Source organism: Populus trichocarpa, chromosome 14 (assembly GCF_000002775.5).
Source record: "Populus trichocarpa isolate Nisqually-1 chromosome 14, P.trichocarpa_v4.1, whole genome shotgun sequence".
NCBI lineage: Eukaryota > Viridiplantae > Streptophyta > Magnoliopsida > Malpighiales > Salicaceae > Populus > Populus trichocarpa.
The window spans coordinates 5,791,577-5,809,204 of NC_037298.2; the positions used below are offsets into that span (position 1 = coordinate 5,791,577).

The 17,628-nt window shown below is 36.1% G+C and overlaps 2 protein-coding genes across 2 annotated transcripts; one reads left to right on the forward strand and one right to left on the reverse strand.

The window, feature by feature from the left end:
• Nucleotides 1-1,390: 1,390 nt before the first annotated feature.
• LOC7494110 (uncharacterized) lies at nt 1,391-10,298 on the forward strand. The gene is made up of 10 exons (XM_002320117.4): nt 1,391-2,322; nt 2,424-2,522; nt 2,669-2,871; nt 4,600-4,793; nt 4,971-5,076; nt 5,193-5,506; nt 6,265-6,669; nt 7,402-7,483; nt 7,610-9,184; nt 9,930-10,298. The coding sequence occupies exons 1-10, from the start codon at nt 2,255-2,257 to the stop codon at nt 10,088-10,090; spliced, it is 3,207 nt and encodes a 1,068-aa protein (XP_002320153.1). The 5' UTR covers nt 1,391-2,254; the 3' UTR covers nt 10,091-10,298.
• A 450-nt stretch (nt 10,299-10,748) lies between these two features.
• LOC7496991 (protein REVEILLE 5) lies at nt 10,749-15,732 on the reverse strand. Its single transcript, XM_002320787.4, has 8 exons — nt 15,190-15,732; nt 14,345-14,402; nt 13,708-13,831; nt 13,422-13,598; nt 13,195-13,323; nt 12,326-12,435; nt 11,948-12,007; nt 10,749-11,364 (listed from the first exon to the last, which is right to left on the reverse strand). The coding sequence occupies exons 1-8, from the start codon at nt 15,492-15,494 to the stop codon at nt 11,257-11,259; spliced, it is 1,071 nt and encodes a 356-aa protein (XP_002320823.1). The 5' UTR covers nt 15,495-15,732; the 3' UTR covers nt 10,749-11,256.
• Between the last annotated feature and the right edge of the window lie 1,896 nt (nt 15,733-17,628).

A 17,628-nucleotide genomic window follows, 5' to 3' on the forward strand; every position in this document is an offset into this window, starting at 1 on the left:
TAAAAAGATTTACCTAAATATTGCTAACATTTTTCTAATAGAATTTTTTATTTTGAAACCATGTGAGGGTTGTCTTGATATAACTCGATTGAGTTGACATGTTAAAAAACAACCCAGATAAATAGTAAAATTATAGTTTGATTAAAAAAAATCAAAATGATGTTTTTTTTAATATTGAAACGACAATTTATTTGATTGATCTAATTTGCTAAATCCACAACTCATATCATGAAACCATGATAATTCCATATAAAGTGAATCAAAACATATTATGAAACTCAATCTCCAAAACCCAATATTGAATGATTAAATTGAAAAAAATAACCTAAGTCAATTTAAGTTAACCTGCCAAGTTCATGACCTTGATCATGAGACTAAAATAACCTTATAAAAAGTAAATCAAAACAAATTATGAAACCTAATTCCCAGCCAATCTATTATTAAAAGATGAAATTGAAAAAAATAAATAAAAAGGGGCATAAAAATGACCTGAGTCAATCTGCTAAACTCATGACCCAGGTCATTAAGTTGGGATAACCTCATAGAAAATAAACAAAAAAATAACTTCAGACAACATGCCAAACTTGTATCTAGATCATGAAATTATGATAACCTTATAAAAAACAAATTGAAAAAATTATAAAACCCAATTTATAATGAGTCCATTTGATGAAATGGAAAATATTTAATCTAAAAAAATGATACAATAAAATGACCTAATGCTTCTCTCGCTAATTCGTAGTACCCGTGTTCCAGGTCATGAGATTGAAATAACTTCATAGAAAGCAAATCAAGACAAATTATAAAACATCATTCCTAATAAACCAAATGTTGAAGGATTAAGTTAGAATAAAAAACTCAATTAAAAAAAGATTTTTTTTAGTCAATTAAGTTAATCTGTTAAACCTATAACATTGATTACGAGATCAAGATAATATAATAAAAATAAAATATGACAAATTATAAAGTTTAATTTCAAATAAATAAAATGTTAAATAAAAAAATAAAAAATATATATTATTATAATATATAGTGTTTTGTAAATAGTGCAGCATAAAAGCACCACCTCTAAAATTTAATTACTAATCAATCTAATGAGTTTCGAGACTTAGACAGCACTAAAAAAAATAAATCGTAATAAATGATTAACCTCAATCTTCATTAATTAAAATGTTAAATAATAATAAAAATGTATTTTTTTTTAAAAAATTGCAATGATTAATATTTTATAAGGTAATTACCGCTTCTTTTAGTTTTTGTTAATTAATAATAATAATAATAATAATAAACAGGAGCTCAAAATACACGCACTAAGTTAGCGCGTATGATTATCCAACAAACACCATTTTTTTTTGGTAGTAGTTGTTTTATTAAAACTCTCTCTTCTTGCCAACCTTAGCTTGTATATTGTGAATAGCGTCATTTCTGCAACTCTTTGCCGTGTGCAACTCCCAATCTCTCTCTCAAAAAGAAAAGAAAAGAAAAGAAAAGAAATAGCTCCAAGCTCCCCGATCCAATGGAAAGTATCGGAGCTTGAAACCCTGATTTTCACCTCCCTCTCTGTCGCGCTCTTTCTCTCTGCTTCTCCTTCGATCCAGGTAGCTCATTCCTCGACAAAAACCCTAGTTTTGGAGCTCCATTTATTAGCTAAAATGAAAACCTAGGATTTAGAATTTGTCTAATTCGATCTAAACTTGAACTTCTTTATCTTAGGAATTTTTATAATCAAGCGTTTTTTTAGACGGTTTAGGGTTCAAGATTTCAAGTTCTTGATCTTAAAAAGAAAGAAAGAACGAATGATTAGTGATTTTTTGTACATACGTGAAATTCGAGCTTCATTTTTGTGCCAAGTAAGGTTTTGTCCGTGTCTCTTGTGAATTTAATTGTGGATGGAGCTGGATCAGATAATGGTTTTAGCGTGATATTAGCTTGTATTTGGCCATTTCTTGGTTGGTACTGAATTCGATGTCTTGAATCTGATTGGATATGTGTTGATGGGTTTTGGATTAGCGAGATAGACGAATTTCTGGTCGTGAATTAGCAAATTTTGTTAGCGAACTTTACTGGGTTATATCGAGGAATAGTTTTTGACATATATAGTTGGTGAAAGCAGAGAGATGGTGATAGGAAATATGGGTATTGCTTAGCGGATGCGGGATTTTGTAAATTTGAGCTCACATGTAGTGATTAGTGGATTAGAGAACGGGAGTGACTGAATTGTGATCGGCTGTCAATATAATCAAGTTTTAGCAGAATGAGTTTACAAAGTGGAGATCTACCTGGACCGAATCAGCACGTGGAAACGAGCAATGAATCACGAAAGTAATGACATTTCTTTCTCATGTTTTCTGTTTTTGTGGCGTTGTTCTTTTTAATTTTGATGGGGTTTTTAGCAAGTGATATTGGTTGTTTGAATGGTACAGGAAGCTAAAAATTTCATATACAAGAGAATTTCTACTATCCTTGAGTGAATTGGATGTTTGCAAAAAATTACCAAGTGGATTTGATCAATCACTTCTAAGGTAAGTTGTAGGTTACGTGGTCAAGCCTTGTCTGTAGAATCCTTATCCCTTCAAAATTTGAATAAAATGGTGTCCCTGATAGTTGGTACTGCTATTGCTTTCTTCATGTGTTGTGAAACTAATTCCCATTTTCTTCCCTCTAACAGTGAACTCGGGGACACTTCACAGGATCGATATAGAATTCCTGGCAGTGCATCATCACAAAGTTTTAGACGTAATGATTATAGCTCATCCCCACCCACTAGAGGGGATTCAAGTAATTTTTCTCGGGGTATTCATGGAAGGTGGGATAGCCGTTCCTCTGGAAGGAGTGACCGGGACAGTGACTCACAATCTGATTGGGATTCAGGTAAGGCTTGACATAATTTTGCTATTCTGTTGATCTTTCTGTCATAGGGACTAGTTGCATTTTTGGGTCCTGGTAATAGTTAAACAGTGTCGTGTTTTACTTGCAAGAATTATATCAATGCCAATGCTATGGTTAATTTTTCACTTTTGTTATGATAAGCTAAATGGAAAAGGTGTTAAGCTGTGAACATCTGATTACTATACCAAGAGTGGGCAAGAATCCCCTTCCTCTGTCAGCTTGATGGGCTAGTATTTAGAAAATCGGTGTTTCATCTTCATGAGGTGCATCTGAAAGTAATATCTTGAACATTTTGTAATTTAAGCTGTTTATTAGTACTGATCTTAACTCATATTTGATGAGTTTGTTAAGTGATATGCTGTTTCAAAATATGATATTTTCAAATGGCTCTTTCAACAACTACTGGGACAGTGTTTGAGTTTTCGTTGTTATCCTTCCTGGCCAACCCTGATTAGATGCAAACCATTTTTTCAACATGTTCGAGAGAAATCCCAGGCTGATGTGTGTGGATGTAGCCCAAATGTGAAATTGCTCACCCCTGACAGCCAAGAGAATCGAACTCATGTTGTGTGTTGAAACTACATAACTTGAGTAAACTCTAAATCATCAGTTCAACTCTGCCATTTCAAATAATAATTAGTTTTTAAATAGTAAACAGCTATTATGCGACTCAGGTAACCCTCCTTTCTTCTCTTTTTACAAAGAAATGAGAAGCTGATTAAGCTGGCCTTTTAGTAACGGAAAACTATGAATCACAAGGAATAAACTCACTTATTTTTCCAGAAAAATACTGAATCACAGGCATGTGATATTTAGAGACTTTTGAATAGACACATGCATTTTCCCAGGAAAAAAATGGTGTTTCATAGGAACAATCTATTGACAGGATCTTTAATGTGGGCAAAACAAAAAAAAATTGGCCGATGATGACTGGAATACTTGAACAAGTTTTGTCAAACCTTAAAGCTGGCTACTATTTCGATGCAAGTTGGTTTATCATATCATGGCTTAACCTGCTCATGAAATTTAAAAGCATGTTTTAGTTGCTTGCAGTTAATTTCTAGCCAACACCACACAGGAAATGTGGGTGCATACATATCTTTACTCTTTTGGGCTTTTCAAGGAAAGCAAGCCAATACATTTGTACCTTTCTTTTGAACTCTAGGAAATTAGTAGAAGTTAGCAGTATGATATATACCAATTCCGTGTTATTCCAGCTTCTCCTACCATGAATGATATTGTTATAAAATGACTTGGGTTTGAGAAGTTTATGGCTGATTTGAGTTTGGTACATACTTCCTCCAAAGCTTGGCAGCAGGAGATAGGATGCAGTTTGTAGTTCATGCATAGTACCAGTATGTACCCTGACATCTTTAGAGAGGTGAATTGGAATTTTTAGCATTCATTTTTCTTTTCTGTCATGCCAGATGACTGGGACAAAAGAGTAGATTGATGAATGTTCCGTGTTTGCATCTGTCATGCGCTACCAATGAGTTGAATTCAGTTGGCTTCTCATATAATGCTCTTGGGAGCAACAAAAGGAGTCTCAATGTGTCTTTTACTGCTGTCATATACTGCTCAATTCTGCGGCTACAATTTGATATATGTTGTCACTGAGATTTCAGTTACTGTTGATCTGTGATGCAACTATCTGAATTACAAATCCTGTAACATAGTTATTGACCGGATGAATGATGTGTATATGTCTAGACGCTGGAAGGCGTTATGGCAACCAATCCCGGCGATCTGGGCAAGTTCCTGAGCATGATGGACTTCTTGGAAGTGGTTCTTTTCCTAGACCGTCTGGATATGGTGCAGGGCTGTCAGCTCCAAAGTTTCGATCTAATGATCAATTCCAGCTCAATAAGAGTAATGAGCTGTATCAACCACCTCGTCCTTATAGGGTTAGGCCTATTCTTTTTGTCTTTTGTTAGTATGATTCTGCTTGCAAATTTTAATCAGACATATAATGTCTATTGAGTGGGTTTGGTGGTATGTGTAGCTTTTAATAAGCACTCTAGTCCTTATCCAGGAAGTCTCCTCTTGAAGTTTGTTTTTAACTCTTCCCTGTAATATTTCAGGCCATGCCTCATTTGCGTAGGGAAACTGACTCTCTTAATGATGAAACATTTGGTTCTTCTGAATACACGAGTGACGATAGGGCAGAGGAGGAAAGAAAGAGAAGAGGTAATGTCTCTGTTTTGATGGGATTTATATGGAAGAGCAAGTAAATATACTTTGCTTCTAGTTTAGTGATAAGTTTCCTTCAGCGAATGCAAGTTTAACATATCATGTCCTTTCAGCTTCTTTTGAATCAATGAGGAAAGAACAACATAAAGCTTTTCAAGAAAAGCAGAAACTGAATCCAGAAAAGTCTAAAGATGCATCTGATGTTACTGAGTTACTGGAGGACTCAAAAGATAATAAAAGACTTCTGAATGGAAGCAATGAATTGGACAAGACAGTGATCCAGCCTATGCCAGTTAATGATCCTGATAAGCCTCTATACCCCTTACAAGCTCCTGTATCTAGACCTCTTGTGCCCCCAGGATTTTCAAGCGCCATAGTAGAGAAGCATGCTGGAGCAAAATCTTTAACCAATTCTGATCCCTCAGAGGTGATTCTCTTATATTTTCTCAAATACATATGCAGTGAAAAGTTGGCAGGCAGAATACTGTTTGTTTATATCTTTTTCCTCGAGATTATTTTTGACTAGCAAGCCTCAGGATCCTTCTGGTTAATGGAGTAACAATGTTTTATTTGCGGAGAAATATTCTACTTTCACACCTCATCAGCAATCAGCAGTGCTTGAGAGATCACCTAACATACCATAAACATGCAAGTGCCTATCATATGGAATTGCATTGTCAATCCGTGTATCATCATAGTCTTGCTGTGCTGTCACAGTATCATCTACTAATCCAATTAAGCACAATAATATGGAATTGCTAGTATATCTCTTGAATGAATATGTGATTGCCTTGTTTGTGCTGCCTGTGAAAATTGTCCGGAAGTCTCTTGGCTGAGGTTGAAAACACTTGCATTTTCAAAGGTTGCTTGATTGTCTCCTTTTCCTTTTTAGCTTTTTGTTTGTTATATGATATATTGCCATTTACTTGTTCTTCACACACCAATTTCGGTTTAGATCTTATTTATATAGTTTAGCTTGCAAAATAATATTTGGTACTGATCAAGTTGAAACACAGTGTAAAAATCAACAGATTGATCATATGTTTGTGAAAGTATTATGTTGCCCTGATTTTTCTATGTTTTGAGATTCATTCTCCAATTATGATTGTTTGTGATGTTTGAGTCTAATTATTTGTTAATAAATCATCACCTTTTATGAACTGGTCTCTTATTGATTTGCTATAGGTTGACATTGAACTTGAGGGAAGCCTTTTGCAAAAAAAAGGTACTCATGTTTTAGATGAGACTTCAAATAATCAAGATGGAAAACAATTTTCGGAGGAAATGGATTTGAATGCGCAGCATTCTAGAAGCCCAAGTGCTTGTGTTTCTGTTGATAACAAGAGCGAAAATATTCTGAATTTAGCAGCAGCTTTGGATGTTTCAAGTAAAAGAATTGGTTCTAAGACTTCTAATCTTCCAGAAGCCTTTATAGATTCTGAGAACAGTGAAGCAATAGATCTTGGTGCTGAGAATGTGCCAGGGAATAAAAATGTGGGTGAATCTGGATCCCATTCAACCTCAATTCTGGACAAGCTTTTTGGCAGTGCTTTAACACTAAATGGTACTGGTTCCTCCAGTTTCATCGAGGTAACCGAACTCTCTTTCTCAATGCACACATTCCTAATCACTTCTTTTTAAAATTCTATTTTGCTGAATTCCTCAGCTGGTGCTAATTTTAAGTGATGTACCTGAATTAATTTTGTTCAATTTCAGAATCTTTAGATGTCTTCACATATATTTGTGTATATGTAAATGCAAGCTGGTATCTGTTATAATTTTTCCCTAACCATAGATAACTGAACTCCTGTCTTCCACGTTTCTGGGTTTATGTTCACCAGAGTTTTGGACAAGTTTTCAAAAGGTTTATCAAGAATACATCATATTTTAGCATGGTTTGTAGACGCTTATAGTAGTAAAATGAAAAGTTATGACGGAGTTGCCATGAAGATTGTGTCATACAAGTCTCATGAAAAATTTGCGGTGCAAAAAGTAAAATTCCAGCCTCCAGCCTCTCCAAAATAAGAAAATAAGAAAACTCTGTAATTTTGCTATCTGTATTGGTATTCGTCACTTTAATCCCCATAAAAAGGTATGAAGTTGAATGCTATCAACTTGGTTGGATGAACTTCACCAATCCAAATGAATTTTCTCCTTCAGTTGGTACTGCATGGATTCACACCCTGCTAATTTTCTTCTTTCCAGTAAATGAATTTGTTGCCTGCATCATAATTGGAACAAGTGCCTTTTGCAGTAGTATTTTGTGTCAAAGCTTAAAGCATGAAATGGCACTCTTTTAAATATATTTTGTTGTTTTTTCAGCATCATGATGTTAAAGCAGATGACCCACGGAGCCCTCAGACCGGTCAATCTTCCAAGTTTGCTCAGTGGTTTAGTGAAGAAGGTTTATGGACCAATTCATTCATTGTTGTTTCTTTTGTTGGATGCTGTCCACCATTCACAATTGCTCATAGAGTTAAACTTGTTTTACTGAATTCTAATTCTTTCATCCTCTTCTTTACTGAAACAGAAAAGAAACCTGTTGACAATCTCGCATCTGGCAGGCCAAATGATTTGCTCTCACTAATTGTTGGTGGTGAAAAGGGTGGATCCCAGGTTAAAACTACTGATCACATGCTGCCAACCTTTCCCTTCCAAAGCTTTGAACTTGCAGACAGGCATTTGACATCAAATCAAAAGTCTGTCAGCGTTGAAAATAATGAGGAATTGTCCATCACTGGTAAACTAGATGCAGCTCCAGCTGTACTTACATGTGAAGACCTTGAACAATCTATTCTTTCAGAAATTACAGAAAATGGTTCGGCTTTGCCGCCACCTGTGTATGGCTGGGGAGGTGGTGATGTTAAGGCTGAGCAGCAGAAAGCTGATGTTCATGCATCCCAGCACCTTCTTTCCTTGTTACAGAAGGGGACAGGCCTGAATAATTTAGCACCATCTGCCAATCTAGGGATCAGTGCTACAGACAGACAACAAAATAGTGGGGTGGCAAATCCAAGCAAGGCAGCTCACAAGCCAAGACATGCAGATGCTGAAAACATTCCCAATTCAGGCAAGGCTTTGACACTTGAAACACTTTTTGGAACTGCTTTCATGAAGGAACTGCAATCAGTAGGAGCACCTATTTCCAGCCAAAGGGACTTGATTGGATATGCTAGAGATGATGCTTCAGAGTCTCATGGGTTACCCCTTCCTGTAATAGATGATGGTCTCCTTCCTCCAACAGTTGAAATTCCGTCGAGCATGTCTAGTCATGGAAGTGGTGTCTTAGCATCAAAGCAAAGACAGCAAATTGTGTTGGATAGGACTGAAGAGCATTTGTTAGGCTTTGATCCTCAAAATAAAGTGGACTCTTCACATCTTCGAACTGAAATGAGCTCTAAGCTAGGTGGCTTTGATGGGTCTTATGAAATTCAACTTCCTGAAGAGGATAGCTTGATTGCAGTCAGTGACCCTTTGAATCTCCGAAACTTTCTACTTGCTAGGAATTCAACTAAATCTGAGTTAATGCCGATTCCAGGGACATCAGTTGACATTGCTGAGAAACTTGCAGCTTTGAATTCTGGATTCAGGGACGAAAGGCCTATTGTAGGTCACAAAGGTCCACCTTTTCTTCGTGGTCCTTATGATATGAGGGAGCCTGATGTTCATTATCATAATCTCCATGTCCAGCCATCTTCTCCCCAGCTTCAGCCTCAGTTGAATCGTCCAGGGCCAATGTTCCATCCATTAGACTCTCATCCTGCTAATATGAATGCTCAGATGAAATTGGTGGCCCCAGAGAACATTCGCCATGATACTCCTAATCATCAATTCCCAGAAAATATGCTTCGTCCCCCTTTCCATCACCCTAGCAGTGCACTGACTGGATTTGATCCTACTACGCGTGATTCTATGTTACATCAATTGCATATGCGTGGCAATTTTCCTTCTCCACTCCTACGACGTGAAATGCCCAGGGGTGCGATTCCGCTTCCACATCCCAACAATCAGGTGACTGGTTTTATGCAGGAATCAAGTCCAATGCAAGGTTTCCCTATTGGTCAAAGGCAGCCCTACTTTGGTGCCCTTGGAATTCCACCTCAAGGTATAGCACTCAACAAGTAGTTGGTTCCTTTCTGCCTTCTAACTATTAAACAGCTTGCCTTTTTATTTAACTTCAAAGTCCCTCCTTTTCTGTGGGTTCCTCACTCTAATATTGTTCAATGATTTTTCATTGCACAAATCTTTCTTACAATTTCATTTAGTGTGGTAATTGTTGCTATAATTACTTTGTCGTTCAAATTGATTGATTCAGGTTATGTTTGGTATGGTTTTTTGTAAATTGATTTAAGTTGTTTTTACTCATGGAAAAGTCATAAATGTATTTGGTTACAAACCTAAATAAAAAGTTGCTACAAAATTGATCAACGCTTTGATTTAATCAAAAGTCATTTCAACTTTTCACTTAATTTTAACTCATACCATCTTCCTTATTCGAAAAAGTTGTCTTTGAGTCATTTTTTTTCCACTAAACACACTCGCAACCAAACCCATTTTTTTCCTTTTAAGTTATTTATAAAAATTAACTTTTGAATTATGAGTCAAAGTCAAAAGTTATAAATCGAATGCATGTTTGTTTTCCCATATGGAGTCAGAGAAAGTCACGCACACAGGCGATGGCTCTATAATTCTGTCCTTAAATTAGATTTGATATAATGTATACTCCTGCTCATGCACCCTGTAATATCGCCATGCATTTGTGGTAGTGATCAAGGTACACGTTTCTTTGTTGTCATGTTGGCACTTCTGCCATTACTTTAATCTGATTCTTGTTCTCAATGAATGTGCAGCTAACGATGGTGGTGGTGAAAGCAATCAACCGGAGGCACTCCAAAGGCTGATCGAGATGGAACTCAGGTCAAACTCTAAGCAAATTCACCCCTTCGCCACTCCAGGCCATGGTCCAGGGATATATGGACACGAGTTAGACATGAGTTTTGGATATAGATAGTGGATTTCGTGTTGTGTGTGGCGATGCATTCATGATATCATGCTTGGATCCACATGGCATGGTAAATGGGTTTGATATGCTTCTTCGGAAGGGATTGCCAGTGGTTGGATGTAATTAAATGGTATTGACTGCAAAATTGGCATCTATTTGGGACCTTTGCCTTGCTTTTTTCATATTTGAAAACACCTCCCATCTTCCTTCCTTAGAATTGTTTTTTTAAACAACGGTATCCAAGATTTTTAAGCAGCTCCTGTTCGACCATGGTCGAGGTCATAAATCATATCACCCTGGAGAGTTAAGATCTGCAATGAGAAGAAATCCTCCTTCGACCCTAATCATACGATATCAAATGCATGTACCAAGTCATGGCTAAAATACAATTGCTTCACTATAGAGTGCTATTATAAATTGTAAGTGTCATCATATCACTCTAGCAGTTTTATTCCAACATGTTGTGTTCCAACTTACCAAGAGATCATTTGATTCAGTTTGAACTCGAAAACCGTGGCATTGTCTCCGCGGTAGAAAGACGAGGCTGCAGTCAAGTGAAGAAAGAAGGTAGACTCTGCTGCGTTTTTCTAGTAGCACTCCGGTCACCCACAGAAATCAATGGACAGTCCTATAAATGAACTATAAAAAACTCCATAACAGCACACACTTGAACCAAAAAACATGCCACCACATGGACAGACGACTTTAGTCAAGCTAATGTCAGGTAATACAAGAGTAAGGGCTTAGTTTGTTCACGATTCGTTCTTTGTATTATTTGTACAAGGTTTCCCCTTCACATTGATTGCTCAATACACATTATACAGCTCCTAAATACTGCTCCCGCAAACAAAAACCTCAAGAAACCTAAAAGAACACAAAAGTAAAAGCACTCAGCTCTATACAAGATTTGCCCTTGGGCCATAAAGTGGAGGATAAAACTGTCCTAGATTCCTGGAAAGCAATGAGAACATGTATATGTACACACAAGACACTACAGATTGACAGACCTAGGAAGAGCATGTTCTATATTATATAAGACATACATATATACAGATCAACTTCTAGACACTTTCACTCATTAACGATGCCATCCACGTAGCCTTCTCTTCCAGGATTGGCGTTTTACGGTTTGTGTCCACAATACAGGAAGTTCAATGAATTTTCATTTCCACTGTTCAAATAGCTGGAATAGGGTTTCCCAACCTATCAACAGTGGTATTTCTGTACGCACCACCCTCATTCACCTTCTCAGAGTCAACATCATAAGACGCAAGCAACCTTCTCTGCATGGATTTCATTGGAGTTGACAAATGAGTGACGGCATGATGACTAAAAACCATTCTACTTATGTCACGGAAAAGTTTAAAAAGAGTGGTGATAAAAGTCGTAGCAGATATACAGAGATTGCAACAGGAAATCTAGGGACCAAATTGGTTATATCATTTCATAAAGTTACTGGTTGAGAACCAAAATGACCTTCAAGAAAGCGGGGAAAATTGTCAATCAATGAAAGAGTAAAATATCCATACCTATGCAAGGAATAAATAGAGAACTCTTTTGAGACATAAGTTTTCCAATATTGTAAATCCATAATTTTAAACAATCGAGAATAGCCAAAACTTTATGAGGCATCCTTGGAATGGTGATGAATGAACAGAACCAATTGCGGCATGCAGTAGAGAAAATAAGAATTAAATAACATCATGCACATAAATTATACATGAACAGCAGGTAAGTATGAATAATGAGTCCCATTTAATGCAAACTGGCTCCATGATTCAGATTTTGGTGCATCACAGGTGAATATCACAAAACACAACAAGGTTAAAGAAAGTAAAATGCGTAACTAGTGTTAAAAATGCTTACATGATCCTCAAATTCTGGACTTGTCAAATTGATAGAGAGGTTCCTCATCAACAACAAAACCTGAGAAAAGCCAAATAAAATCTCTCGAGTCAATTTGTGTTTTCCAGGTGACAAGGAAAACCAAAACCTGCAATTTCTTCAGAGGAATAAAGGCAAAACCAATGATTTTTATATACAAGAACGATATATTTTCATGAAAAGACTGAAGAGAAAAGGGTGAGGCAGAATGCAAAGTTGCTTCCACCCTCTTCACACGAAACATGATTTTTAATAACTATGCTCAATCTACTCTACACCCCAACCGACCTACTGAATGCAACACACATTGTGAGGAATCATGAAGGCATAAAAGATAGAAAAGATGAAAAAACAACTCACTGTTTCCAAATTTATTGGGTCCATCTGCTTCAATCTCTGCAAGTGATCACTGCCATTGGGGTCAAAGACATTTCCAATGAAGCTGTACACTTGAGCAAAGTCCGGCATAACTGCATTTGGAACAGTATGAACTCATCATGCATAGGATAGAAGAAGATTTACCAGCAGATGATAGACGATGCACACAATTCACAACACTATCTACAAGTCCAGTTGTGTATAATGAAAAAGAGAGGTTCAGATCCACAAGGCAGAAAGAGCCTTAAATGCCAGCAACAAGAAAGGGTATCATCCAAGGCACCAGGGAAGCTTGGCGTGATGGACATGAATCTATTCGACAGAGGTAATATCCATACATGCTTTATGATGTAAAATGAAAGCTAATTGTCAGTTTGATGCAGCATGAGCATCATTATAATTGTTGAACTACAAGATGTTAAGAAGCAGCAAAAAAATAAAGGATGATACAGAAAAGGTCGCTAGCAACAATGACTGAAAAGAGAGAGACTTGCAGAACATAACCCTTTTCCTTCAATAGGAAAGAGAAACCATTTTTTGCGCCTGAAATTACCAAACCATCAACAAATCCCAAATGCAACTTCCTTTTCGCTGCACTAAAACACAGCTAGAATGCTATCAACACTGACTTGATGACCAAGACACGTCATTAGAATATCACTAGAAGTCTGAAAGAGGAGAGAAGAAGTCCAGTGTTCATGTGGAACAGACACAAAAGCATGATTAAAGCTTAAATGCACTTGGTTCGTGAGTTGTGCTTTGGAAAGCCAAAAGGTTTTAAGAAGGAAAAAAGCCCATCATTTTTCAGCTACATCTGTATCTCAACTTCAAATAAGAAGCATGATACTGACCTCTTTCTGGCTTGCCCTGAGCCCGTTTATCAATTATTTTGCCAGTTTGCCAAGTCCTCGAGGCGCTTTCATTACTGCTACTGTAGCAACATTTATTTGCAATTGTTGGCCCAGCCAATCCCGCATCATCTGAGAATACACACATAATTTACTATAATAACTGTAGCTCTTGAAGAAGAAAAGAAAAGAAAAGAGGAGGAGGGGAGCTTAGAAGAAAAAAAAGATACCATTAGTCATCTGTGACATGCTGACTGGTGGTACAGAGTTAAAACTCCAGGTAGATAAAGCTCCACTTGTAATTGGATTTCCAAGAACTGATGTTGAATCAGGCCTGTAGAGATATCCAGGTTCAAGCAAAGCAGATGAAGATTGAAATGACCCAGTCACTTGGGATGCAACTGCAGCTGTTAGAGATACACAAACAAACAAAGATTAATCCAGAATTAGAAGAATTCAATCCACATCCTCCTCTCGCCTTCTCAAAATATTAACACAAAGTTTGAACATACTAACCACTTTTAGGAGCCTTTTGAGGGTAAGGATGAGCTGCCTTTCTCTTTGGCCGAGGTGGAGGTACATGTTCGCTTGTTCCACTCTTCTGAACCTTCAGAAAGTACTTCTGCGCATGGCTCCGTATCTGCCAACATCCATTAAATTTTACATGCAAAAACATTTTGATGGTGGACATGTGGTTCACGAATAGCTGCGAGTCTGTGACTGAATTGAAATACACCCAGACAGACACACAAAAGCACGAGAAAACACCTGACATATGCCCAGGAGGCCAAAACTCCCTCAAAATGTTTGAGTTTATGGTCTTGGGAGTAGTGAATCAATATACCACATCACAAGGAAATCTCTAAATTACTCTCATAAATAGGTGGTTTCATCATTTCTTTGATCAACTGTAATCATTACAACGAAAATATATTTACCGTTTCAGAGCTTTAACCTGTACGCAATAGATAGGTGTTATGCCTTTCACTAACAAATTTGTTCAAGTGATCAAGTCTGACTATGCAATGTAACCTCATAAGCATATATAACAAAATATATCAGATGGAAAATGAAGATAGGATGGAAGAACATCAAACCCAAAGAGTGATTTAACCTGCCACTTAAAGAAGATAGATTTGACTATTTAAGATACCTGTATGACAGTCTTTGACCCAACAAATGCTTCAATCTTCTTCCAATCACGATCAAATCTGTAACCAAAAGAATTTTAGGTTAGGACGCATGGTTTGTTAACAGACAAATCAGAAAGCGTGAATTATAGTGACATAGATAATCTCATAGAAAGTTTTATCACATAGTCACCTAACTGACTATAACAATATTCAAGTTATTAAGACCGAAACAAAAGTTTAGAAGCTTTCAATGTTAGGTTTTTCTGGTCAGAGCTTGATGAACGTGATAAATTGAATTGTTTTTATTATCAGAACATAAAATAACATTTTTACCAAAACAAGTAGTAAGATTCAAAATCTTTCTCTCTCCGTATTTCTTCAGCAATCAACAATCTTCCCACTTCTGCATCAAAGACTAAAGCTCCCATTTCAAAAACTAAATTAATATTAAAATTTTATATATATATATATATAAGATTTCACTAACACAAGTTTACATCAGAAAGCAAACTCATTAGTAACCCCAAGTTCAGGTACCTTTAATTCCCTCAGTTTGTTATTCAAATTCTCTCGTTTAATTAATCACTGAAGTCTCAAATTCAAAATCCAAACTATAATTAAAATACAAAAAAATAATAATTAATAATTAAAACCCCGAATTGCCATGCCAATCATCAATGCCAAATTGAAAAAACCTTTATAATTTTTTATTCAATTTCTCTCATTTAGCTGACCAATTAGGTGAAACTAAATACAAATTCTCTTTTCTTGCAACCAAGCAAAACATATAAACTAAAAACCACCACCCAATAATAAAAATTAAGAAAAAGAAAAGAAAAGAAAGAAGATGTACACTAATACTTACAATTGGAGAGCTTCTAGAAACTTGTCGTGCTCTTGTTCAGTCCAGCTCTCTCTAGATTTGGTAATAGTATAAGGTTTCCGAATCTTCTTATTCGGATCCTCCGAGAACGACACCAGCTTATGATTATTATTATTAGTAGTAGTAGTAGTATTAGCCGCTGAAACTGTATCATTACAAGTATCGGTAGCAGTATTAGTATTAGTTGGTGGCAGAAAGTTGACACCGGGTAACTCCATATGACTACTATTATTCATAGGATCGAAGAAATAAAACCCTAGAGCCGGGTTCGGGTTAACCGACACCATTAAAAGAGAACAAACCGACTCTGTTTTTCTGCCTGTTTAGGTTCCTCTGGGTGGTCTTGTTGTTATGTTAAGGTTTTTGTACCGCGTGTTCTGTGCTGCAAGGAAGAAAGACAACAAAGGAGGAGAAGCGTGTTGGGTGAGTCTTTTCAGTTAAGGTTTTTGTGCTGAGCGTTGTGTCTTGCAAGAAGGAAATAAAGTGAGAAGAGAAGATGTCCAGAGTAGATGTGTGGTTTATAAATGATTGATTGATGGTTTTATAAATAATAGATTAGAGAGAGAGTGTGTGTGGGAGTTGTGATGGTGGTGTTAGTGGGCTTGGAAATGATCGTACACGTGGCAGTGTTGTTGTCTCGATCGAGAGTTAGGTAACCCGTGGACTCGGCAAACGGCAATTTTTGTTACAGTTACGTGGGTTTCCTCGTTTTTTTTTAAATAAGGTTGGGGAAGTGACCTTTGGGCACGAATTTTTTCGAAAAATAGCAGTTCGGTAAGAATCTTAGAAGAATGATACAGGTGAAAAATATATTTGAAAAATAGTGCAGTTTAAATATAAACATGTTTTTAAATATTATTTTTATACATGTATGTTATTTTTAATAGTAGTTATTTAATCATGTTTTTAAATATATTATTTTGCAAATTAATTAATTTAAACTTGACTAAAATATAATATTCAAGATCCAATGCACAAGAAAAAAAAAATAATGTAATGTGATAGGAGAGAGAAATGAAAGAGAAAAAAAAATAAATCATTAGAAACACACTAGAGCTCTATTTTTTATACATCCGATATTGTTCAAAAAAATCTCGACAAAATAATTCTAACAACTTCCAAACAAGATCGTAATCAACCCTAAATTAACCCCGAACAAAACTTCTAACCAATTACAACCTTATTTAGTGGTCTTCAATCATCTCGTCGAAATCTTTTTAACGATAATAGATATGTTGAAAATGAAGCCTAGTGTATCTTTGGTAACCTTTTTTATTATTATTCTCTTATTCTTTCTCATGCAATGTCTGCTTATCTATTTTTTTAAAAAAAATTTATTAGATCTTAAATTATAGTATTTACATATAATTTTGGGTTTATTTTTGTACTTATTTTATTGAGAAATAACTTTTGAAACAAGATGTTATTCCCTATAATAATTTCTCTAATACTTTTCTAATTTGTATCATTATTTTTCAAAATTTTTATCAAATTACGTTAGAATGATAAAATATCCTTTGGTACTGCAAGTCAAAATTTGGTTGGTACCTGAACTAACAGCCAATAATTAAAAACTTCGTTGGCTTATATTTTCATAGTTCGAATCCAAAACCTTTTTTTTTTGTTTTGTTTTAACCAAGGTGAGATTAACGTGACCTTTGGGTAGAGAAGTGAGATTGATAATGCCGCGTGTGACTCTCAGCAGAGGTAGCTCTTGCACCCTTCCTAGAAGACACCGAAGAAGGATGAATTACGACAGTTTCGTTCGAGAGAGACACATGGGGGCTTGTGATCATCAGCTTTATCTGTTTTAAGTAGCTTGCCTTTGCGTTTAGCTAACATCTACTCATTATTATATTGTGAAAATGCTGATTATGCGTATCAAAACTCGGAATTAGCAAAAACATTATGGTTGAAAAGGAAGTTGAACCAGTGTAACCAATTATTCAGTGACAGCGACCGAGAAATTGCTTACTTTGTTGATCCCTGTATTGATTAAAGTCCCCAACAGAATTTCCTGAGCAGATACTCTCGTAACATCGGGCAACGATGTATCCAAGACAACGTGCTGTATATTTAGCAATAAAAAACATCAGTAAATGCATTTGCTCTCTAGGCCATCCGATTCAAATAAATTTTTTTTCGTAAATATAGTAGTTGCAGTATGGATGCTTCGTTCGGAAACCTGAGAATATTTGTGAGCTGTTTTGTATAATTGAACACAGGCCTCCGATAGAAAATAAAGAGTGACAACAAGAATGACCCTTCAGATCGCAAAACGAAGGTAGAATTCGAACTTCAGATTTGTCCCCACCTCCTCTCCAGCTTCGGAAGAAGATCGAATATTATTAGCTGATATACTTTGGTCGATATCAAGCAGTATTGATTAAGACTAGAGATCCGAAACACGAGTATGAAATT